This window comes from Cinclus cinclus, chromosome 24, assembly GCF_963662255.1.
Source record: "Cinclus cinclus chromosome 24, bCinCin1.1, whole genome shotgun sequence".
In the NCBI taxonomy this organism is placed as follows: domain Eukaryota; kingdom Metazoa; phylum Chordata; class Aves; order Passeriformes; family Cinclidae; genus Cinclus; species Cinclus cinclus.
The window spans coordinates 6,390,068-6,415,905 of record NC_085069.1 but is presented as its reverse complement, the minus strand read 5'-3'; the positions used below and the strand labels follow the sequence as shown (position 1 = coordinate 6,415,905).

Sequence of the window (25,838 nt, the reverse complement as noted above, 5' to 3'; positions counted from 1 at the left end):
AGAGTCCGGGGAATCTCCGGGAATTCGGGAATTCCCATCCCGGCTCATCCCTGCCCATCCTCACACGAGGAGGGGGGAATTTTCAGGGGAAAAAAAAAAAAAAAAATTGAAAAATTCGGAAATTTCCCAAAATCCCAATTCCGCCCCCTCTGGAATCGGCTGCAATTCCAAAATATTAATTAATTTATTTCCTACATTAAGTCATAGATATTATTGTATTATAACATCATATTATTACAATACAATATTCTTTAAAAATCGCTTTTCCCAGGACTGGATGGGTAAAAAAGTTTGGTTTTTTTTCCCCTCCATTTTAAACGGGATAAAAGTGGTTTAAAATTTCCCAATTTAAATAAAATAAAAACGGTTCAAAAAATAATTTGTGACTTTTTTTTGAACCCCAAATTCCAGAATTTCTCTCACCTCTTGGATCAAAGGACGTTTTATTTCCAATTTAAATTTTGGTTTCTTTCCCAATTCCAGGCTCTGAAACCTCGAATTCCTTCCTAATTCCAGGCCTTTAAATCTTTATTTCATTTTTAATTCCAAGCCTTTAAATCTTTATTTCCTTCCCAATTACAGGCCTCCAAAATATTTTCTTTTAACTCCAGACCCTAAAACCTCGATTTCTTCCCTAATTCCAGACTCTAAATCCTTGATTTCTTCCCTAATTCCAGGCCTTAAAACCTCCATTTCTTCCCTAAATTTAGACCCTAAATCCTCCATTTCTTACCTGATTTTAACCCTTTAAAATCTCCATTTCTTACCTGATTTTAACCGTTTAAAATCTCAATTTCTCACCTGATTTTAACCCTTTAAAATCCCAATTTCTCCCCTAATTCCAGACCCTAAATCCTCCATTTCTTACCTGATTTTAACCGTTTAAAATCTCAATTTCTCCCCTAATTCCAGACCCTAAAATCTCCATTTCTCACCTGATTTTAGCCCTTTAAAATCTCCATTTCTCACCTGATTCTAACCCTTTAAAATCCCCATTCCTCCCCTAATTCCAGACCCTAAACCCTCCATTTCTTCCCCAATTCCAACCCTTGCAATTTGTGCTATTCCCTTTTTTTTTTTTTTGTTTTTGTGCACAGGATAAAAACGTGAATAATTCCGATTTTATTTTCCCCCCCCCCCCCCCCCGACTCAATGCCGGATCCTCCTTTAAATTATCCATCAAGATTTTTTTTATAAAAAAAAAAAACCAACAAAAATCGCTGATTTTCACTGCAAAGCCCTTGAGGGGTGAAGGATCCATGGATTTGTTCCTGCTGGAGATGATTTATGGGGAACATCCCGGACACGGAAGCGCCTCGGGAATGACGGATGAGCTCCGGGAAATTTCATTTTAGCAGGAAAATCCTTGGCCAGGAGCGCTGCCCTCGACCTGAGACCACGCAGGAAAAATCTGCCAGGAATGAGGGAATTTTTATTTATTTTATTTTTTCTTTTTTTTTGGGGGGGGGGAGGATTTTTCCCAAGTTTCTTCGGTACCCGGAGGAAGGAAATTGGGATTTATTCCTGAAAAAAGCGGGGTTTGGGGCGGGGATGGGATTTGGGATTTGAGATTTGAGATTTGGGATTGGGGAGGAGGGGAATGGGGGGAGTGAAAAAAAATGAATGGGAAATGGAGGGAATTAATGGGAAATGGAGGGGAAATGAAAGGGAAGAAACGGAAAATGAAGGAAATTAATGGAAAATGGAGGAAAATTAAATGAAATAAATGGAAAATGAAAGGAAATGGAGGAAAAGGGAAAGAAACGAAGGAAATTAATGGAAAATGGAGGAAAATTAAAGCAGGAAAGTGAAGGAAAAATGAAAGAAAATGAAGAGAATTAAAGGAAAATGGAAATGAAAGGAAAATTAAATGAAAGGAAATAAATGGAAAATGAAGGAAATGGAAGAAAAAGGAAAGAAATGAAGGAAATTAATGGAAAATGGAGGGAAAATAAATGAAATAAATGGAAAATGAAAGGAAATGGAAGAAAAAGGAAAGAAAACGAAGGAAATTAATGGAAAATGGAGGAAAATTAAATGAAATAAATGGAAAATGAAAGGAAATGGAAGAAAAAGGAAAGAAAACGAAGGAAATTAATGGAAAATGGAGGAAAATTAAATGAAATAAATGGAAAATGAAAGGAAATGGAAGAAAAAGGAAAGAAAATGAAGGAAATTAATGGAAAATGGAGGAAAATTAAATGAAATAAATGGAAAATGAAAGGAAATGGAAGAAAAAGGAAAGAAAATGAAGGAAATTAATGGAAAATGGAGGAAAATTAAAAGAGGAAAGTGAAGGAAAAATGAAAGAAAATGAAGAGAATTAAAGGAAACTGAAAGGAATTAATGGAAAATGGAGGAAAATGAAAGGAAATGAAGGAAATAAATGGAAAATGAAGGAAATGGAGGAAAAATGAAAGGAAATGAATGGAAAATGAAGGAAATTAATGGAAAATGAAGGGGAAATTGAGGAAAATGGAGGAAAATGGAGGAAAATTAAGGAAAAGGAAGGAAATTAATGGAAATTTAAGGGGAGATGGAGAAAATTTAATGAGGAATGGAGGAAAACAAAGGAAAGTGAAGGAAAAAAACAAAAGAAAATGAAGGAGAAATGAAGGAAATTAATGGAAAATGAAGGGGAAATGGAAGAAAAATAATGAAAAATTGAGGAAAAAAGGAAAATGGAGGAAAAATGAAGGAAAAATGAAAGAGGAAATGGCTGGAAAATGAAGGAAGAGTGAATTAAATGGGAATATTTGCAGTGTCTTTCTCCCTGGACGTTGGCGATCCATGAGCGTCTGCACCTGAACCATCCCGAATTCCAGGGCCTGGGCGGGCTCGGATCACATCCTGGAATCTCGGGATCCAGCTGGGAATTACCGGGAGAAATTCTGGGAATTACGGGGAAAATACCGGGAATTACCGGGAAAAATTCCGGGAATTATTGGGGAAAAATTCCGGGAATTACCGGGAGAAATTCTGGGAGTTACCGGGAGAAATTCCGGGAATTATCGGGGAAAAATTCCGGGAATTACCGGGAGAAATTCTGGGAGTTACCGGGAAAAATTCCGGGAATTAATGGGAAAAATTCTGGGAATTACCGCGAAAAATTCCGGGAATTACCGGGAAAAATTCTGGGAGTTACCGGGAAAAATTCCGGGAGTTACCGGGAGAAATTCTGGGAGTTACCAGGAAAAATTCTGGGAGTTACCGTGAAAAATTCCGGGAATTAATGGGAGAAATTCTGGGGATTACGGGAAAAATTCTGGGGATTACGGGATAAAATTCCGGGAATTACCGGGAGAAATTCCGGAATTACCGGGAAAATTCTGGGAGTTACCGGGAAAATTCTGGGAGTTACCGGGAAAAATTCTGGGAGTTACCGGGAGAAATTCCGGGAATTGCCGGGGAAAAATTCCAGGAATTACTGGGAAAAATTCCGGGAATTGCTGGGAAAAATTCTGGGAGTTACCGGGAAAATTCTGGGAATTCCTTCCGAGTTCTGGGAATTCCTGCCAAATTCTGCCAATTCCTTCTATTTCTTGGCCATTAATTCCATTTTTTTTTTAATTCCTTCATTTTTTCCCCAATTCCTTCCCATTTTTGGCCATTTTTTCCATTTTGTTCCCATTTCCTCCCAGTTTTTGGCCAGCTCCACCTCAGAGCTGATTTCCCATCGGGATTCCATCCCAACAACTACCAAAAAAAAATCTCATTTTCCCCTGGAATTCCATCCCAAAAATCTCATTTTCCACTGGAATTCCATCCCCAAATCTGATTTTCCCCTGGAATTCCATCCCAAAAATCTGATTTTCCATTTAATTTCCATCCCAAAATCTGATTTTCCACTGGAATTCCATCCCAAAAATCTGATTTTCCATTTAATTTCCATCCCCAAAATCTGATTTTCCATTTAATTTCCATCCCAAAATCTGATTTATCATTTAATTTCCAATTAATTTATTAATACGTTTATTCATTAATTCATCATTTCATTCATTTATTCATCTATTTATGTCTATTTATCAATTTATTCATCTGTATATCAATTAATATTTTTATTTATTGATCTATTAATTAATTTATTCATATATTAATCTAATAATGTATTTATTAATATATTGATTAATTCATCATTTTATTAATTTGCCCATATATTTATTAATATATTAATTTATTCACCTATTAATCTATTCATTAATTTATTCATCTATTTATTATCCCATGCATTTATTAATGTGTTTATTCATTAATTTATTAATATGTTGATTAATTTATTAATCGTTGTGTTCATTTATTCATCTATTTATTCACCTATTCATTAATTTATGTTTTATGTTTTGGTTTTTGGGATTTTATTTTTGGGGTTGTGGGGTTTTATTTTTGGGGTTTTGGGTTTTTATTTTTGGGGTTTTGGGGTTTTAATTTTTGGGGTTTTGGGGTTTTTATTTTTGGGATTTTGGGGTTTTTATTCTTGGGGTTGTGGGTTTTTTATTTTTGGGGTTTTGGGGTTTTATTTTTGGGGTTTGGGGTTTTTATTTTTGGGGTTTTGGGGTTTTTATTTTTAGGGTTGTGGGGTTTTATTTTTGGGGTTTGGGGTTTTTATTTTTGGGATTTTGGGGTTTTTATTTTTGGGGTTGTGGGGTTTTTATTTTTGGGGTTTTGGGTTTTTATTTTTGGGGTTTTGGGGTTTTTATTTTTGGGGTTTGGGGTTTTTATTTTTGGGGTTTTGGGGTTTTTATTTTTGGGGTTGTGGGGGTTTTATTTTTGGGCTTTTGGGGTTTTTATTTTTGGGGTTGTGGGGTTTTTTTAGGGTTGTGGGGTTTTATTTTTGGGGTTTGGGGTTTTTATTTTTGGGGTTTTGGGGTTTTATTTTTGGGGTTTTGGGGTTTTTATTTTTGGGGTTGTGGGGGTTTTATTTTTGGGCTTTTGGGGTTTTTATTTTTGGGGTTTTGGGGTTTTATTTTTGGGGTTTTGGGGTTTTAATTTTTGGGGTTTTGGGGTTTTATTTTTGGGGTTTTGGGTTTTTATTTTTGGGGTTTTGGGGTTTTTATTTTTGGGGTTGTGGGGGTTTTATTCTTGGGGTTGTGGGGTTTTTATTTTTGGGGGTTTGGGGATTTTTGGGGTTTTAGGGTTTTTATTTTTGGGGTTTTGGGGTTTTATTTTTGGGGTTCTGGGGTTTTTATTTTTGGGATTTTTCAGGGTTTTTTGGTGGCGTTTCGGGGTTTTATTTGTGAGGGTTTTTTTTTTTTTGTTTTGAGGTTTTATATTTGAGGTTTTGAGGGTTTTTTTGATGTGGTTTTGAGGTTTTTTTATGGGATTTTGAGGGTTTTTTTGTGGTTTGGCACGGACAAATCCGAGGGTGAGGTTGGGACCAAACCCTTCCCATCTCTGCGAGACAGAAAAGATAAATTTGTGATTTTATTCCCAATTCTTGACGCCTTTCCACAACTTTTTTGGGATCTACTCCTAAAGAAACATTAAATAAATAAAAAGAAATTATCGGGATGACATTTTATAAATGGTTACCATTATAATAAATACGTTAATATTACATTAATTAATGCCATTATTACCCTGGCAATATTAACAATTTCTGTTAATGATTATATTGATATTTATCCCTACATTTAATCGAATATATTGATTTAAAATTATTCAATCCTTTATTAATTCTTTAAATGGAATTCCAGCGCTGTTAAAAACTGGGAATATTCAATCCTTTATTTAATTCTTTAAATGGAATTCCAGAGCTGTAAAAAACTGGGAATATTCAATCCTTTATTTAATTCTTTAAATGGAATTCCAGAGCTGTTAAAAACTGGGAATATTCAATCCTTTATTAATTCTTTAAATGGAATTCCAGAGCTGTTAAAAACTGGGAATATTCAATCCTTTATTTAATTCTTTAAATGGAATTCCAGAGCTGTTAAAAACTGGGAATATTCAATCCTTTATTAATTCTTTAAATGGAATTCCAGAGCTGTTAAAAACTGGGAATATTCAATCCTTTATTAATTCTTTAAATGGAATTCCAGCGCCTCTGACTGCCTGGATTTATTTTTTTTATTCCTTTGGCACATTTTAATCCACCTGCAGGAATTATTCAGGAATTATTTCTCCAGCGATAAATCCCATTTTTCTGTGCCCACGGGTATTCCAGGTGTGAAACCTGCGGGGTTTTGACCCCAAAAAGGTCCCGGAACCCTCCAAGCTCGCCGGGACAGGAACCCAAATTCTCCTTTTTTAGGGTGGGAATGAGGGCAGGGAAATGGGAATGGGGGGATCGGGGGAAAGGGAAAAGGGAAAAGGGAAAAAGGGAAAGGGAAAAGGGAAAAGGGGGAAAGGGAAAGGGGGAAAGGGAAAGGGAAAGGGAAAGGGAAAGGGAAAGGGGGAAAGGGAAAGGGAAAAGGGAAAAGGGAAAAGGGAAAAGGGAAAAGGGGGAAAGAGAAAGGGGGAAAGGGAAAGGGGGAAAGGGAAAGGGAAAGGGAAAGGGAAAGGGGGAAAGGGAAAGGGGGAAAGGGGGAAAGGGAAAGGGGGAAAGGGAAAAGGGAAAGGGGGAAAGGGAAAGGGAAAAGGGGAAAGGGAAAGGGAAAAGGAAAAGGGGAAAAGGGGAAAGGGGGAAAGGAAAAGGGGAAAAGGGGAAAGGGAAAAGGAAAAGGGGAAAAGGGGAAAGGGGAAGAGAAAAGCATGGAGGACGAAAGAGAAGGAACAAAAGAGGAAAGGAAAAGGACAAAGGAAAAAGAAGAGGAAAAGGAAAAGCAAGAAGGGAGGAGGGTAAGGAAAGGAAGGACAAGGTCAGGATGGCGCCGCTGCTGCTGGCGAGGCGACAATCGCGACATCGGCCCCGCTCCTGCGGCGTTTGCTGAACAGCTCCGTGACTGAGGGGGTCCCGCGGGGATCCCGGGAATCCTGCGGGGATCCTGCGGGGATCCCGGGAATCCTGCGGGGATCCTGCGGGGATCCCGGGAATCCTGCGGGGATCCTTCATTCCCGCTCCTGCGGGGATCCCGGGGATCCTGCGGGGATCCTGCGGAGATCCCGGGAATCCTGCGGGGATCCTGCGGGGATCCCGGGATCCTGCGGGGATCCTGCGGGGATCCTGCGGGGATCCTTCATTCCCGCTCCTGCGGGGATCCCGGGAATCCTGCGGGGATCCTGCGGGGATCCCGGGAATCCTGCGGGGATCCTGCGGGGATCCTTCATCCCTGTTCCTGCGCGGATCCCGGCCCCGATCTCCGAACCCAGCGGTCTGAAGGGCCGGGAATGCTGGGGGGGGTAAATCCCTGGATTTGGGGTTCGGGTGTCACTGCAGGGTCAGGAACTCCTGAAGCCCCCGGGATCCCCAGAGCCCCCAAAGCCCCGGAACCTCCTGGAATTCCTGGAGCCCCCCAGCACCGACTCCTCCTCCTCCTCCTCCTCCTCCTCCTCCTCCTCCTCCTCCTCCTCCTCCTCCTCCTCCTCCTCCTCCTCCTCCTCCTCCTCCTCCTCCTCCTCCTCCTCCTCCTCCTCCTCCTCCTCCTCCTCCTCCTCCTCCTCCTCCTCCTCCTCCTCCTCCTCCTCCTCCTCCTCCTCCTCCTCCTCCTCGTCCTCGTCCTCGTCCTCCTCGTCCTCCTCGTCCTCGTCCTCCTCCTCCTCGTCCTCGTCCTCCTCCTCGTCCTCCTCCTCGTCCTCCTCCTCGTCCTCCTCCTCGTCCTCGTCCTCGTCCTCCTCCTCCTCCTCCTCCTCCTCCTCCTCGTCCTCCTCCTCCTCCTCCTCCTCCTCGTCCTCCTCCTCCTCCTCCTCGTCCTCCTCCTCCTCCTCCTCGTCCTCCTCCTCCTCCTCCTCGTCCTCCTCCTCCTCCTCCTCCTCCTCGTCCTCCTCCTCCTCGTCCTCCTCCTCCTCCTCGTCCTCCTCCTCCTCCTCCTCGTCCTCCTCCTCCTCCTCCTCGTCCTCCTCCTCCTCCTCCTCGTCCTCCTCCTCCTCCTCCTCGTCCTCCTCGTCCTCCTCCTCGTCCTCCTCGTCCTCCTCCTCGTCCTCCTCCTCCTCCTCCTCGTCCTCCTCGTCCTCGTCCTCCTCCTCCTCCTCGTCCTCCTCGTCCTCCTCCTCGTCCTCCTCCTCGTCCTCCTCCTCGTCCTCCTCGTCCTCCTCCTCCTCCTCCTCCTCGTCCTCCTCCTCCTCCTCCTCCTCGTCCTCCTCCTCGTCCTCCTCAATAAGGAAAGGCACAAAGGCTGGGGAAGGGCGGACTTTGACACCTCCACCCTCCCACACACCCTCCGTGTGTCCCTCCCGGGGACGGGACAGGACAGGGCGGGTGTGGCACTCAGGGTCACCCCTGGAGGGGACAGACAGCCCTGGAGGGGACAGACAGCCCTGGAGGGGACAGACGGCCCTAGAGGGGACATCCCGGGGGCCCTGCGAGGCTCCGGGTGCTCCGGGGAGGTTTCGTTGCCTTTCCCGTGTAATTCCCAACTCCCTGGGAAGAAGGAGGAGAGGGACCCCAGGAGCTCTGCAGTCCCAGTTTGGCCCCAGAGCATTCCCAGTGTTCCCATTTCAGGGTGTGCTCCCCGTCCTTGGCTGCTGCTCTGGGATCTCAGACCGGATTCATGGAGGCGAAGGGAGGAACTGGGGAGGAACTGGGGAGGAACTGGGGAGGAACTGGGGAGGAACTGGGAGAACAGTGCCAGTGCCACGCGGATCCATTCCTGGAATTGCAGAAACGTCCGTCCCGGCAATCGGTGAATCACAAAGCCCCGGCAGGAATCTGGAATCCCCATTCCTGCTGGGATTATCCCGGCTGGATCCTTCACCAGGCTGAGGAAGGCAGGAAAAACTCAAAAAAAGCACTTGGACCCTTCATTTTATTTTATTTTATTTTATTTTATTTTATTTTATTTTATTTTATTGGACTAAAAAAGCACTTGGACACTTGGAATTTTTTTTTTTTTTTTTTTTTTTTTTTTGGATGCACAGAGCTGTCCCTGAAGATAAAACCACAAAATTCCAGCTGGGAAAGCAGCAAAGCTGCACTTCAGACACCTCGTGGGGCTGCCCTGAGGATGGGTGGATGGACGGATGGGTGGATGATGATGGATGATGGATGATGGATGATGGATGGATGGATGATGGATGGATGATGGATGGATGGATGGATGGATGGAGGTAGGGATGGATGGACGGATGGATGATGGATTCATGGATGTTGGATCCATGGATGATGGGTGTTGGATCCATGGATGTTGGGTGTTGGATCCATGGATGATGGATTCATGGATGTTGGATCCATGGATGTTGGGTGTTGGATCCATGGATGATGGATTCATGGATGTTGGATCCATGGATGTTGGGTGTTGGATCCATGGACGTTGGGTGTTGGATCCATGGATGATGGATTCATGGATGTTGGATCCATGGATGATGGGTGTTGGATTCATGGATGTTGGATCCATGGATGATGGGTGTTGGATCCATGGATGATGGATTCATGGATGATGGATCCATGGATGATGGATGTTGGATCCATGGACGTTGGGTGTTGGATCCATGGATGATGGATTCATGGATGTTGGATCCATGGATGATGGATTCATGGATGTTGGATCCATGGATGATGGATGTTGGATCCATGGACGTTGGGTGTTGGATCCATGGATGATGGGTGTTGGATCCATGGACGATGGATGTTGGATCCATGGATGATGGGTGTTGGATCCATGGACGTTGGGTGTTGGATCCATGGATTATGGATTCATGGATGTTGGATCCATGGACGTTGGATGGATGAGGGCTCCGGGTTTCTCTTTGTGGTTTCAGCCTCCTGTGAGGGGAGGCGGGAGGTGGGGAGGGGGCTCCGATGGGACGGGAAGGCCCTCAGGTTTTGGGGGCTTGGATTTGGGACAGGAAGGTCCCTTTGGGGACCCCTGAGGGGCTCAGGCTCTGTTTGGGGGACAGGGACAGATCCAAAAACCCCAGAGCCCCCCGGAGTGCTCAAAAGGAACCAAAAAGGGGAAAAAGGAGTGGAGACAAGGATGGGGAGTGGAGAAAAACCTGGGAGGGGCAGGAATGGCAAAAACTGATCCTACAAAACCCCCGAGCCTGGAATCACCCCAAAAACTGATCCTACAAAACCTCCGAGTCTGGAATCACCCCAAAAACTGATCCAACAAAACCCTGAGCCTGGAATCACCCCAAAAACTGATCCTACAAAACCCTGAGCCTGGAATCACCCCAAAAACTGATCCTACAAAACCCCCGAGTCTGGAATCACCCCAAAAACTGATCCAACAAAACCCTGAGCCTGGAATCACCCCAAAAACTGATCCTACAAAACCCTGAGCCTGGAATCACCCCAAAAACTGATCCTACAAAACCCCCGAGTCTGGAATCACCCCAAAAACTGATCCTACAAAACCCCGAGTCTGGAATCACCCCAAAAACTGATCCTACAAAACCCTGAGCCTGGAATCACCCCAAAAACTGATCCTACAAAACCCCCGAGCCTGGAATCACCCCAAAAACTGATCCAACAAAACCCTGAGCCTGGAATCACCCCAAAAACTGATCCTACAAAACCCCCGAGCCTGGAATCACCCCAAAAACTGATCCTACAAAACCCCCGAGCCTGGAATCACCCCAAAAACTGATCCTACAAAACCCCGAGTCTGGAATCACCCCAAAAACTGATCCTACAAAACCCTGAGCCTGGAATCACCCCAAAAACTGATCCTACAAAACCCCCGAGCCTGGAATCACCCCAAAAACTGATCCTACAAAACCCCCGAGCCTGGAATCACCCCAAAATCTCTCTCTAAAAACTGATCCTACAAAACCCCTCAGGACTGGAATCACCCCACATCCACCCCAAAAACAGATCCAACATAATCCCCAGGATCTGGAAACACCCCAAAAACTGATCCATCAAAATCTCAGCCCCCCTCTCCCCGGGTTTTTAATCACCCCAAAATCTCTCCTCGAAAAAGGATCCAACAAAACTCTCCGGATCTGGAATGTCCCCAAAATCTGAGCAAGTCCCAGCAAATTCCGTGAGTCTGAAATCCCCCCGCACCCACCCCAAAAAACTGATCCAGCAAAATCCCCCGAGGCTGGAATCACCCCAAAAATCTCTCTCCAAAAACCGATCCCACAAAACCCCCAGGACCTGAAATCTCTCCCGCCCCCCCCCCCCCCCAAAAAAAAAAACCCAAAACCAAAAACCCCAGATGCAACAAAAGCCCGAAATTTCTCCCCAAAAGCGGCTCCGAGCGGAGCCAGGAGCAGCCGGGCCCGGATCTCTGTTCCCCTGCCAGCGATTCCTTCAAAGGATCCCCCAAAAATCCGCTGTAAACTCCAAATTCGGGAGAGGAAAACCCGCACCTACAACCCCCGAGCTGCCCGCGGGGTGGGGAAGGAGAAGAGAAGAGGAGATTAAAAAAAAAATAAATAAATAAATAAAATAAAAAAGAAATAAAAGATCAAAACGATTAAAAACTCCTTGCATTTATTTGATTTTTCTTTTTTTCTTTTTCTTTTTTTTTTTCTCTCCGAAATATTGCCAGAATCGGCGACCAAAGAGCCGGGCTCCCTTCCAGACCCAAAATCCAATTTTCCACCCATTGATTATTTCCAAACGTGAAGTCTTTAAGTACTTCCAATTTTTTTTTTTTTTCTTTTAAATATTTTTTCCTCCTCTTCAAACTGCTTTGGGGTTTGGGTTAGGTTTGATTTTATTATTTTTTTTTTTTCTTTTTTTTTCCCTTCCGTGTTTTGTAACGGCGGTTCGGATTCAATCGCTTTAAAAAAAAACAACAACAACAAAAAAAAAAAACCCAAATTAAAATCACAGACTTTTAAAAAGCCGTTCCAGCGATTTTCCAGCCTCCAGATGGGATAAATATTAAATGGATGCTTTGGAGAATAGAATAAAAAAAGTGTCTGCAAACTGATAAGAACGTTTGATAATTTTCATGTCGGTCATTGAGAGGGGAACTGGTAAAAAATTCCGTTTTTATTTTTCTTTTTTAAGATAAACCCTTTGCTCTTGCTTTAAACACCGAAATTTTCTCCGTAAAATCGCCAGGAGAAAGAAAATTTTATTATCGGTTTGGAAATCTCCTTTTAAAACAGCTCCCGGCGGCAAAACCTGCTCGAAATTTGCCGCGGTCTTAAAAGCAATTTGGGGGGGGGCAAAAAAAAAATTGGAATAAATGAACCGAAGGGGAATTTATTTATTTTATTTTATTTTTATTTTATTTTATTTTTGGGGGGATGGGGGGTGTGAAAAAAGAGAAAATCTCCCCGGGGCGGCATCGGCGGGGCCGGGACAAAGCCGCGCTCGGGAAAGGGAAAAAAAAATCCGATGAACAAAATTCCAATGAACAAAATTCCAATGAACAAAATTCCAAATGACAAAAATCCAGATGACGGAAAAAAAATCGAATTTCGGTTCCGTCCCCGTTTTTTGTTGTTTTTGTGGGGGTTTTTTTGGTTTTTTTTTTGGGTTTGTTTTATTTTTTTTTTTTCGGGCCGATCCCTTCTTCACCTTTTTTTCCTCTCCGCGTTAAAACCAAATAAATCAAAGGGAAATAAAACGCTGAAAACTCGCAGGAAATTCCTCAGCGCTTAAAAAAAAACCCAACAAAAAACAAAAAAAAAAAAACAAACCCCAAAAAACCAAAAAAACCCAAACCCCAAATCAAATTAAAATTTAAAAAGCTGGAAAATCGCAGGGAAATTCAAACCCAACCGCAAAAATTGGGACAAATCCGGAATTTTTTTTAATTATTTTTTTTTCCCCTAAAACCCCCCCCTCCAAAAACAAAAAAATCAAATTAAAATTTAAAAAGCTGGAAAATCGCAGAGAAATTCTAAACCCGACCGCAAAAATTGAGACAAATCCGGAATTTTTTTTTAATTATTTTTTTTTCCCCTAAAACCCCCCCTCCAAAAACAAAAAAATCAAATTAAAATTTAAAAAGCTGGAAAATCGCAGAGAAATTCTAAACCCGACCGCAAAAATTGGGACAAATCCGGAATTTTTTTTAATTATTTTTTTTTCCCCTAAAACCCCCCCTCCAAAAGCAAAAAAATCAAATTAAAATTTAAAAAGCTGGAAAATCGCAGAGAAATTCTAAACCCGACCGCAAAAATTGGGACAAATCCGGAATTTTTATTTTTTAATTTTTTTTTTTCCCCCTAAAAAAAAAAAAAACAAAACAACAAAAAAACCCCAACAAAATCAACAACAACAAAAAAAAAAAAAAACCGGCTCCGGGAACTCGGAACTTCTCAAAGCTTTTAACTTTCAACTTGGCCTTGACCTCGCGGCTCCGGCGCGACCTTTTCGTGCCGGGAAAGGGGCGAGACCCTCGGCAAACACCGGCCCGGGGGCTGGGGAGGGGGGAAAAAGGGAAAAAAAAAATAAAAAATAAAAAATAAAAAAAAATAAATAAAGTTGGAAATGGGCTGGGGAACAGAGAAAAAATAAAAAAAAACAGCGTTGGAAAGTCGGGATTGAGGGGAGGATTTTTTATTTTTTTGGTTTTTTTTTTTTTCTCTCTCCTCCTTTAAAAAAAAATTTATTTTTTTTTTTTCCTCCCCCTGGGCGAATTGATTTTTATTTTTTTTTTTTAAATTATTTTTCTTGCTTTTTTTCCCTGCGGGAATTGAATTTTTTAACTTATTTTTGATCTTTCTTGATTTCTTTTTCCCCTGCGGGAATTAAATTATTTTACTTATTTTTGATTTTTCTTGATTTCTTTTTCCCCTGCGGGAATTGAATTTTTAAACTTATTTTTGATTTTTCTTGATTTTTTTTTTATTTTTCCCCTGCGGGAATCGATTTTTTTTTACTTATTTTTGATTTTCCTTGATTTTTTTATTTTTCCCCTGCAGGAATTGAATTTTTTTAAACTTATTTTTAATTTTTCTTGATTTTTTTTATTTTTCCCCTGCGGGAATTGATTTTTTTTTAATTATTATTGTTGATCCATACTTGACTTTTTTTCTTTTTCCCCTTGCGGAAGTTAATTTTTTTTTTAATAATTTTTAATTTCTGCCTGATTTTATTTTTTTTTTTTTCACCCCCACGGGTGCGACGATCCCGAGGGTTTTTTTTTAAAGGGTGGATTTTGGGATTTTAATTGGGAATTTCCCCTCTTTCCATCATCGTTCCTAATCCCCATTTCCACCGGATTTCTGCCCCTGCGGCTCCTCCGCGTTTGGTGACCCAAGGAACCGCAGAAAGCGGAATTTTTATTGAGGATTTTTGGTAAAAAAAAAAAAAAAAAAAAAACAAACCAAAAAAACCCCCCAGAAATCTCTGGGTTCATCCGCACCAAAGAAAAGTTGAAATCTCCTTCGGGGGAATTTCCACAAAGTTTTATCCCAGGCGCGACTTTCAGGAAGAAAACAGAGGGGAAAAAGTTAAAAAACAAAACAAAACAAAACAAAACAAAACAAAACAAAAAACCAAAAAAAAAAGGAAAATTAAAAATTTGTTTTCAGCATTGCGGGGAAAATTAAAAATACCCGGATGATTGAACAGCGGGAGCTGCTGTTATTAAATTAAATAATTATTATATTCAGCGATCCTTCATCCTCACGTCCTTTCCCTTCTCTCCACCTGCCCGCTGCTCCCAAAGGAATTTTCTGCTTTTTAAATTTATTTATTTCTTTTTTTTCCCCCCTCCTTTTTCCCACCTCCCTTTTCCAAACCTTTTCCTTTCGGGATATTTCCCCAACCCTGCGTCCTTCTGGATTATTCCAGCACCTCTGAAGGGATTTTTTTTAGGATTTTTTTTTTTTTTTTGATTTTTGGGATATCAGAGGTGGATTTTTTTCTCCCCCCCCCCCCCCCCCCCCCCCTCCCGCTCTCTCCTGATTTTTCAGGGCTGTCCGCAGGTGACGGAATTGGGAATTTTGAGGAGGATGAAATCCCTGAGGAAGGGGAGAATGAGGCTGGAAATGGAGGGGAGACCCCAGGGGTCAATCCCCAGAGGGGTCTGGGAGGGGGGGGGGGGGGGGGAGTTCGGCAGCAAAAAAAAAAAACCCAAAAAAAAAAAAAAAAACAAACCCTGGATTTGCGCGAGAGCAAACCATGAAAAAATTAAAAATTAAAAAAATAAAATATATAAATAGAATAAAAATTAAAAAAGAAAAAAGAAAAAAGAAAGAAAAAAAGAAATGAAAGTGCTTCCAATGGAACCCGGGTTTTTTTTTTTCCACCCTGGCGCTGCCATTCCCGGCTCTCCTCTCCCTCCCTCTCTTCTTTCTCCCCATTTTCCCATCTCTGCCTTCCCCCCTCAATTTTTAGTTTTTATTTCCCAGATGCGGCTCCTGTGACGTGCGGGGCTGGGGGGCTCCCCCTGCTCTTCCTCCTCCTCCTCCTCCTCCTCCTCTCCCCTCCCAATAAATCCATTTTCGCAATTTCTCCAGCGCTTTATTGCGCCTGAAGAATTTTTTATTTTTTATTTTTTTAATTATTTTTTTTTTTTAGCGTGCGGGGTTGGATTTTTCCTTTCCCCTTCCTCCCCCCCGTACCCTCCCTTCCCTTCCTTTTATATTTATTTATTTTATTTTTTTTTTTTTATTTCCCCCCACCCCCCTTCCCCTCTAACACCAACCAATGAACAAACCTCCACCCTCCGCGTCAGGCCGGCCCCGACGAAGCAAAACCAACTCTCGGGGGCTGCTCGGAGCCTTTTCCCAAAGATCCGGGGACCCCCTCGGGCCGCTCCTCTCCCCCATGCCCTCCCCCCATGCAGCCCCCGGCCCTCGAGGGGCTCCTGGCTCCGGGCGGCTTCTCCAGCTCCCAGCCCAGGGGGCTGCTTCATCCTCATCCTCATCCTCATCCTCATCCTCCTCCTCCTCCTCCTCCGCCTCCCCCCGCCATGAACCCCGGCTTCCCCCCGGAGGTTCCCCCCGAGCCCCCCAAAGGCCCTGCGGGTTCCGCTCCTTTACCCTGCGGTTATTTCGGCGCTGGTTTCTACTCGTGCCGCGTGGCTCGCGGTTCTCTCAAACCCAACCCGGCTACTCAGGGACCTTTCCAGCCTGAAAAATTCCTGGAAGGAACCGGAGGAAGCGGAGAGGATTTCCAGAGCCGGCCCGCGGAGTTCGCCTTCTACCCGGGTTACGGAGCTCCGTTCCAGCCCGTGCCGGGTTACCTGGACGTGTCCGTGGTGCCCGGCCTGGCCGAGCCGCGCCACGAGCCTTTGTTGCCCGTGGACGGGGGTGGCTACCAGCAGCCCTGGGCGCTGGCCGGGGGCTGGAGCGGCCAAATGTGCTACCCCAAGGAGCAGGGCCAGGCCGGGCTGCTCCTGAAATCCGCGTTCGCAGGTAAAGAAACAGAGCCCGGGCGGAGCGCAAAGGGTTAAACGCAGAGAGGCTTTGGGGGCGGGGGGGGTTTGAGCTTTTTTTGGGGGTTTTTTTTGGGGGGGGGTTTTTGTGTTCGCGGTGAGGTGCGGGGTGTTGGTGAGGTGGAGAGGGTCGGGGTTCATGAAATATTAATTTCGTTTGATTGAGTTGGATTAATTGATTGAATTAATTAATTGGGTGGATGGCGGTCACTCCGAGCAGGGAGGATGAAGGTGATGGATGAGGGTTCGGGGATTGATTATCGGGATTCGGGGATCGATTATCGGGGTTCGGGGATCGGTTATCGGGGCTCAAGGGATCGATTATCGGGATTCGGGGATCGATTATCGGAGTTCGGGGATCGATTATCGGGGTTCGGGAATCGGTTATCGGGGCTCAAGGGATCGATTATCGGGATTCGGGGATCGATTATCGGAGTTCGGGGATCGATTATCGGGGTTCGGGAATCGATTATCGGGATTCGGGGATCGATTATCGGAGTTCGGGGATCGATTATCAGGATTCGGGGATCGATTATCGGTGTTTGGGGATCGACTATCGGAGTTCGGGGATCGACTATCGGGATTCGGGGATCGATTATCGGGGTTCGGGGATCGATTATCAAGGCTCAAGGGATCGATTATCGGGGTTCGGGGATCGATTATCGGAGTTCGGGGATCGATTATCGGGGTTTGGGGATCGATTATCGGGGTTAGGGGATCGATTATCGGGATTCGGGGATCGATTATCGGGGTTAGGGGATCGATTATCGGGGCTCAAGGGATCGATTATCGGGATTCGGGGATCGATTATCGGGATTCGGGGATCGATTATCGGGGGTGGAGATCGATTATCGGGGTTTGGGGATCGATTATCGGGGTTTGGGGATCGATTATCGGGGTTCGGGGATCGATTATCGGGGCTCAAGGGATCGATTATCGGGATTCGGGGATCGATTATCGGGGGTGGAGATCGATTATCGGGATTCGGGGATCGATTATCGGGATTCGGGGATCGATTATCGGGATTCGGGGATCGATTATCGGGGTTTGGGGATCGATTATCAGAATTCAAAGGATCATTTATCAGAATTCAGGTGATCACTGATCTGAATTCAGGTGATCACTGATCGGAATTCAGGTGATCAATGACCAGAATTCAGGTGATCACTGATCCGAATTCAGGTGATCAATGACCACAATTCAGGTGATCAATGATCCGAATTCAGGTGAGTAATTATCAGAATTCAGGTGATCAATGACCAGAATTCAGGTGATCAATGATCCGAATTCAGGTGATCACTGATCCGAATTCAGGTGAGTAATTATCAGAATTCAGGTGATCAGTGATCAGAATTCAGGTGATCAATGATCCAAATTCAGGTGATCATTGATCCGAATTCAGGTGATCATTGATCAGAATTCAGGTGATCAATGACCAGAATTCAGGTGATCAATGATCAGAATTCAGGTGATCAATGACCAGAATTCAGGTGATCAATGATCAGAATTCAGGTGATCAATGACCACAATTCAGGTGATCAATGATCCAAATTCAGGTGATCACTGATCCGAATTCAGGTGATCAATGATCCGAATTCAGGTGATCAATGACCACAATTCAGGTGATCAATGATCCGAATTCAGGTGATCACTGATCAGAATTCAGGTGATCATTGATCAGAATTCAGGTGATCAATGACCAGAATTCAGGTGATCAATGACCAGAATTCAGGTGATCACTGATCAGAATTCAGGTGATCAATGACCACAATTCAGGTGATCAATGATCAGAATTCAGGTGATCAATGACCACAATTCAGGTGATCAATGATCAGAATTCAGGTGATCAATGACCAGAATTCAGGTGATCACTGATCAGAATTCAGGTGATCAATGACCAGAATTCAGGTGATCAATGATCAGAATTCAGGTGATCAATGATCCAAATTCAGGTGATCAATGATCAGAATTCAGGTGATCAATGATCAGAATTCAGGTGATCAATGACCACAATTCAGGTGATCAATGATCAGAATTCAGGTGATCACTGATCAGAATTCAGGTGATCAATTATCACAATTCAGGTGATCAATGACCACAATTCAGGTGATCAATGACCACAATTCAGGTGATCACTGATCAGAATTCAGGTGATCAATGACCACAATTCAGGTGATCACTGATCAGAATTCAGGTGATCAATGACCACAATTCAGGTGATCACTGATCAGAATTCAGGTGATCAATGACCAGAATTCAGGTGATCATTGATCCGAATTCAGGTGATCAATGACCACAATTCAGGTGATCAATGACCAGAATTCAGGTGATCACTGATCAGAATTCAGGTGATCAATGACCAGAATTCAGGTGATCAATGATCAGAATTCAGGTGATCAATGACCACAATTCAGATGATCAATGATCAGAATTCAGGTGATCAATGACCACAATTCAGGTGATCAATGACCAGAATTCAGGTGATCAATGACCACAATTCAGGTGATCAATGACCAGAATTCAGGTGATCACTGATCAGAATTCAGGTGATCAATGACCAGAATTCAGGTGATCACTGATCAGAATTCAGGTGATCAATGACCACAATTCAGGTGATCACTGATCGGAATTCAGGTGATCAATGACCACAATTCAGGTGATCAATGATCAGAATTCAGGTGATCAATGACCACAATTCAGGTGATCACTGATCGGAATTCAGGTGATCAATGATCAGAATTTGGGGATTTGGGGAGCTCTGAAGGGCACGGGAGATTAATTAATTAAATTAATTAATTAACTAATTAATGTACTTAAAGGGGGTGGGGGGGGTGAACACGTTGAGAATTTCACCAAACCCCCCCCCAAAAATAAAAAATTAAAAAAAAACCCAAAAAGTTCAAAAACTCCGAGCGTGAAAACCGAACCTTTAAACATCGAGAGGAAGAACGCAGAATTCAATTTTCTTCTTTTTCCCCCAACGTTTACGGGGAGAACATTGAGTTAAAAAAAAAAAATAAATAAAAAATTAAAATATCGAGAATCCAAAACTTCAAAAAATCTTTCAATGCCAAGAGGGGGAATAAAGAAATTAAAAATCTTGAAATAATGAGGGAGAAAATGCAGAAATTAAAATTCGATTTCATTGCCGAGAGGGAGGACGTAGAAATTTAAAAAGTTTCAACGCCAAGAGGAAGAACATAAAAATTAATTTTTTTAAAATATTGAGAATATAGAATTTAATATTTTTTAAAATATCGATAATAAAGAAATTATTATTTTTTAAAATATTGAGAATACAGAAATTATTATTTTTTTAAATATTGAGAATATAGAACTTATTTTTTAAAAATATTGAGAATATAGAAATTATTATTTCTTAAAATATTGAGACTATAGAAATTATTTCTTAATATATTGAGAATACAGAACTCAATTTTTTAAAATATTGAGAATATAGAATTTAATATTTTAAAAAATATTGATAATACAGAAATTATTATTTTTTAAATATTGAGAATATCGAACTTATTTTTAAAAATATTGAGAATATAGAATTTAATATTTTTAAAAATATTGATAATATAGAACTTATTTTTTTAAATATTGAGAATATAGAACTTATTTATTAAAAATATTGAGAATATAGAAATTATTTCTTAATGTATTGAGAATACAGAACTCAATTTTTTAAATATTGAGAATATAGAACTTATTTTTTTAAATATTGACAATATAGAATTTAATATTTTTTTAAATATTGAGAATATAGAATTTAATATTTTTTAAAATATTGATAATATAAAAGTTATTTTTTTAAATATTGAGAATACAGAACTCAATTTTTAAAAATATTGCGAATATAGAAATTATTATTTCTTAAAATATTGAGAATACAGAACTCAATTTTTTAAAATATTGAGAATATAGAATTTAATATTTTTTAAAATATTGATAATACAGAAATTATTATTTTTAAAAATATTGATAATATAGAAATTATTTTTAAAAAATATTGAGAATATAGAAATTATTTCTTAATATATTGAGAATACAGAACTTATTTTTTAAAATATTGACAATGTAAAATTTAATATTTTTTAAAATATTGAGAATACAGAAATTATTATTTTTTTAAATATTGAGAATATAGAAATTATTTCTTAAAATATTGAGAATACAGAACTCAATTTTTAAAAATATTGACAATATAGAATTTAATAATTTTTAAAATATTGATAATATAGAACTCAATTTTTTTAATATTGACAACACAGAACTGAATAATTTTTTAAATATTGAGAATATAAAACTCATTTTTTAAAAAATATTGACAATACAGAACTCAAATTTTTCAAAATATTGACAATATCGAATTTAATTTTTTATATATAATTTTTAAATAATTTTTTAATATTCAATTTTTTTGAAATACGGACAATACCGAACTCAAATTTTTAAAAAAATGAGAACATAAAACTCAATTTCTTTTTGTTTTGAATACTGAAAATACAGAACACAAATTTTACTTTAAAACATTAAAAATATAAAATTTCATCTTTTTTTTTTTTTTAAATAAAAATAAAATATTGGGAACGCAGAACCTGAAAAACGCCAGGGAAAATGAAAGAAAAGCAGAAATTTCTCAATTTGGGATATTTGGGATTTTTTGGGGGATATTTGGGGTTTTTGGGATATTTGGGATTTTTTTGGGGGGGATTTTTTGGGGATATTTGGGATTTTTGGGGGGATTTTTGGGGATATTTGGGGTTTTTGGGATATTTGAGATTTTTTTGGGGGGATTTTTTGGGGATATTTGGGATTTTTTTGGGGTTTTTGGGGTTTTTTTGGATTTTGGGGATATTTGGGGATATTTGAGATTTTTTTGGGATTTTTGGGATTTTTTTGGGGATATTTGGGTTTTTTGGGATTTTTGGGATATTTGGGATTTTTGGGATATTTGGGATATTTGGGGGTTTTGGGATATTTGGGATTTTTTGGGATTTTTTGGGGATATTTGGGATATTTGGGATTTTTTGGGATATTTGGGATATTTGGGATTCTTTTGGGATTTTTTTGGGATATTTGGGATATTTGGGATTTTTTGGGATATTTGGGATATTTGGGATTCTTTTGGGATTTTTTGGGGATATTTGGGATATTTGGGATTTTTTGGGATATTTGGGATATTTGGGATTCTTTTGGGATTTTTGGTGTTTTGGGATATTTGGGATATTTGGGATTTTTTTTTGATTTTGGGGGTTTTTTGGGATATTTGGGGTCTTTGGGATTTTTTGGGATATTTGGGATTTTTGGGGACATCCAGGACCACCCCGTGTCCCCTCAGGACGGCTGGGCTGGGTTTGGGATATTTGGGATTTTTTGGGATATTTGGGATTTTTTGGGATATTTGGGGTTTTTGGGATTTTTGGGATATTTGGGATTTTTTTGGGATATTTGGGGTTTTTGGAATTTTTGGGATTTTTTGGGATTTTTGGGATTTTTGGGGACACCCTGCCCGCCGTGTCCCCCCAGATCCGTGTTCCCAGGAGCGCTGAGCTGGGTTTTGGGGATATTTGGGATTTTTGGGATTTTTGGGGACACCCTGCCCGCCGTGTCCCCCCAGATCCGTGTTCCCAGGAGCGCTGGGCTGGGTTTTGGGGATATTTGGGATTTTTGGGATTTTTGGGATTTTTGGGATTTTTGGGGACACCCTGCCCGCCGTGTCCCCCCAGATCCGTGTTCCCAGGAGCGCTGGGCTGGGTTTTGGGGATATTTGGGATTTTTGCGATTTTTGGGATTTTTGGGATTTTTGGGATTTTTGGGGACACCCTGCCCGCCGTGTCCCCCCAGATCCGTGTTCCCAGGAGCGCTGGGCTGGGTTTTGGGGATATTTGGGATATTTGGGATTTTTGGAGACACCCTGCCCGCCGTGTCCCCCCAGATCCGTGTTCCCAGGAGCGCTGGGCTGGGTATTGGGGATATTTGGAATTTTTGGGATATTTGGGATTTTTGGGGACACCCTGCCCGCCGTGTCCCCCCAGATCCGTGTTCCCAGGAGCGCTGGGCTGGGTTTTGGGGATATTTGGGATTTTTGGGATTTTTGGGGACACCCTGCCCGCCGTGTCCCCCCAGATCCGTGTCCCCAGGAGCGCTGGGCTGGGTATTGGGGATATTTGGGATTTTTGGGATATTTGGGATTTTTGGGGACACCCAGGACCCCCCGAGTCCCCCCAGATCCGTGTTCCCAGGAGTGCTGGGCTGGGTATTGGGGATATTTGGAATTTTTGGGATTTTTGGGATTTTTGGGGACACCCTGCCCGCCGTGTCCCCCCAGATCCGTGTTCCCAGGAGTGCTGGGCTGGGTATTGGGGATATTTGGGATTTTTGGGATATTTGGGATTTTTGGGGACACCCTGCCCGCCGTGTCCCCCCAGATCCGTGTTCCCAGGAGTGCTGGGCTGGGTATTGGGGATATTTGGGATTTTTGGGATTTTTGGGGACACCCTGCCCGCCGTGTCCCCCCAGATCCGTGTTCCCAGGAGCGCTGAGCTGGGTTTTGGGGATATTTGGGATTTTTGGGATTTTTGGGGACACCCTGCCCGCCGTGTCCCCCCAGATCCGTGTTCCCAGGAGCGCTGGGCTGGGTTTTGGGGATATTTGGGATTTTTGGGATTTTTGGGATTTTTGGGATTTTTGGGGACACCCTGCCCGCCGTGTCCCCCCAGATCCGTGTTCCCAGGAGCGCTGGGCTGGGTTTTGGGGATATTTGGGATTTTTGGGATTTTTGGGGACACCCTGCCCGCCGTGTCCCCCCAGATCCGTGTTCCCAGGAGCGCTGGGCTGGGTTTTGGGGATATTTGGGATTTTTGCGATTTTTGGGATTTTTGGGATTTTTGGGATTTTTGGGGACACCCTGCCCGCCGTGTCCCCCCAGATCCGTGTTCCCAGGAGCGCTGGGCTGGGTTTTGGGGATATTTGGGATATTTGGGATTTTTGGAGACACCCTGCCCGCCGTGTCCCCCCAGATCCGTGTTCCCAGGAGCGCTGGGCTGGGTATTGGGGATATTTGGAATTTTTTGGGATTTTTGGGATTTTTGGGGACACCCTGCCCGCCGTGTCCCCCCAGATCCGTGTTCCCAGGAGCGCTGGGCTGGGTATTGGGGATATTTGGAATTTTTGGGATATTTGGGATTTTTGGGGACACCCTGCCCGCCGTGTCCCCCCAGATCCGTGTTCCCAGGAGCGCTGGGCTGGGTTTTGGGGATATTTGGGATTTTTGGGATTTTTGGGGACACCCTGCCCGCCGTGTCCCCCCAGATCCGTGTCCCCAGGAGCGCTGGGCTGGGTATTGGGGATATTTGGGATTTTTGGGATATTTGGGATTTTTGGGGACACCCAGGACCCCCCGAGTCCCCCCAGATCCGTGTTCCCAGGAGTGCTGGGCTGGGTATTGGGGATATTTGGAATTTTTGGGATTTTTGGGATTTTTGGGGACACCCTGCCCGCCGTGTCCCCCCAGATCCGTGTTCCCAGGAGTGCTGGGCTGGGTATTGGGGATATTTGGGATTTTTGGGATATTTGGGATTTTTGGGGACACCCTGCCCGCCGTGTCCCCCCAGATCCGTGTTCCCAGGAGTGCTGGGCTGGGTATTGGGGATATTTGGGATTTTTGGGATTTTTGGGGACACCCTGCCCGCCGTGTCCCCCCAGATCCGTGTTCCCAGGAGCGCTGGGCTGGGTATTGGGGATATTTGGGATTTTTGGGATATTTGGGATTTTTGGGGACACCCAGGACCCCCCGAGTCCCCCCAGATCCGTGTTCCCAGGAGTGCTGGGCTGGGTATTGGGGATATTTGGAATTTTTGGGATATTTGGGATTTTTGGGGACACCCTGCCCGCCGTGTCCCCCCAGATCCGTGTTCCCAGGAGTGCTGGGCTGGGTATTGGGGATATTTGGAATTTTTGGGATTTTTGGGATTTTTGGGGACACCCTGCCCGCCGTGTCCCCCCAGATCCGTGTTCCCAGGAGTGCTGGGCTGGGTATTGGGGATATTTGGGATTTTTGGGATTTTTGGGGACACCCTGCCCGCCGTGTCCCCCCAGATCCGTGTTCCCAGGAGCGCTGAGCTGGGTTTTGGGGATATTTGGGATTTTTGGGATTTTTGGGGACACCCTGCCCGCCGTGTCCCCCCAGATCCGTGTTCCCAGGAGCGCTGGGCTGGGTATTGGGGATATTTGGAATTTTTGGGATTTTTGGGATTTTTGGGGACACCCTGCCCGCCGTGTCCCCCCAGATCCGTGTTCCCAGGAGTGCTCGGCGCTGCGCAGGGGCCGCAAGAAGCGCGTTCCCTACAGCAAGGGGCAGCTGAAGGAGCTGGAGAAGGAATTCGCCAGCAGCAAATTCATCACTCGCGACAGGAGGAGGAAAATCGCGGCCGCCACCGAGCTGAGCGAGCGGCAGATCACGATCTGGTTCCAGAACCGCCGCGTCAAGGACAAAAAAGTGGGGGCCAAAATCAAAACCAGCGCCAGCGGCGAGTCCTGAGGGGTCCCAGTTTGTCACCCCCGGAGCTGCGGGGGGAACCGGGATCCTCCCGGTTTGTTACTGGGATCCTCCCGGTTTGTTACTGGGATCCTCCCGGTTTGTCACCGGGACCCCCCCTGTTTGTCACCGGGACCCCCCCTGTTTGTCACCGGGACTCCCCCAGTTTGTCACTGGCATCCTCCCACTTTGTCACCGGGATCCTCCCAGTTTGTCACCCGGATCTCCGGAGTTTGTCACCGGGACCCCCCTTTGTCACCCGGACCCCCCCAGTTTGTCACCGGAACCCCCCCAGTTTGTCACCGGGCCCCTCCCAGTTTGTCACCTGAGCAGTGAGGGGGCACCTGGATCTTCCCAGTTTGTCACCAGGATCCCCCCCAGTTTGTCACTGGGATCCCCCTTTATCACCGGGACCCCCCCAGTTTGTCCCTGGGACCCCCCCAGTTTGTCACCGGGATCCCCCCTGTTTGTCACCGGGACTCCCCCAGTTTGTCCCTGGGATCCCCCCAGTTTGTCACCGGGACCCCCCCAGTTTGTCACCTGAGCAGTGAGGGGGCACCTGGATCTTCCCAGTTTGTCCCTGGGACCCCCCTTTATCACCGGGACCCCCCCAGTTTATCACCGGGACCCCCCAGTTTGTCACCGGGACTCCCCCAGTTTGTCCCTGGGACCCCCCCAGTTTGTCACCGGGATCCTCCCAGTTTGTCACCGGGACTCCCCCAGTTTGTCCCTGGGATCCCCCCAGTTTGTCACCGGGACACTCCCAGTTTGTCACCTGAGCAATGGGGGTGACACCGGGATCCCCCCTCTATCACCGGGACCCCCCCAGTTTGTCCCCGGGACCCCCCCAGTTTGTCTCCAGGACCCCCCAGTTTGTCACTGGGACCCCCCCAGTTTGTCACCTGAGCAGTGGGGGGGCACCTGGATCTTCCCAGTTTATCACCGGGACCCCCAGTTTGTCA

General features: G+C 43.8%; 1 protein-coding gene across 1 annotated transcript; it reads left to right on the top strand.

The window, feature by feature from the left end:
- Positions 1–7,813: 7,813 nt before the first annotated feature.
- On the top strand, positions 7,814–24,879 carry HOXB13 (homeobox B13; the record flags this gene model as incomplete). The annotated part of the gene is made up of 3 exons (XM_062508045.1): positions 7,814–7,829; positions 15,919–16,311; positions 24,629–24,879. Coding segments are annotated over 3 exons (660 nt in total), but the record flags the coding sequence as incomplete, so codon positions are not given.
- Between the last annotated feature and the right edge of the window lie 959 nt (positions 24,880–25,838).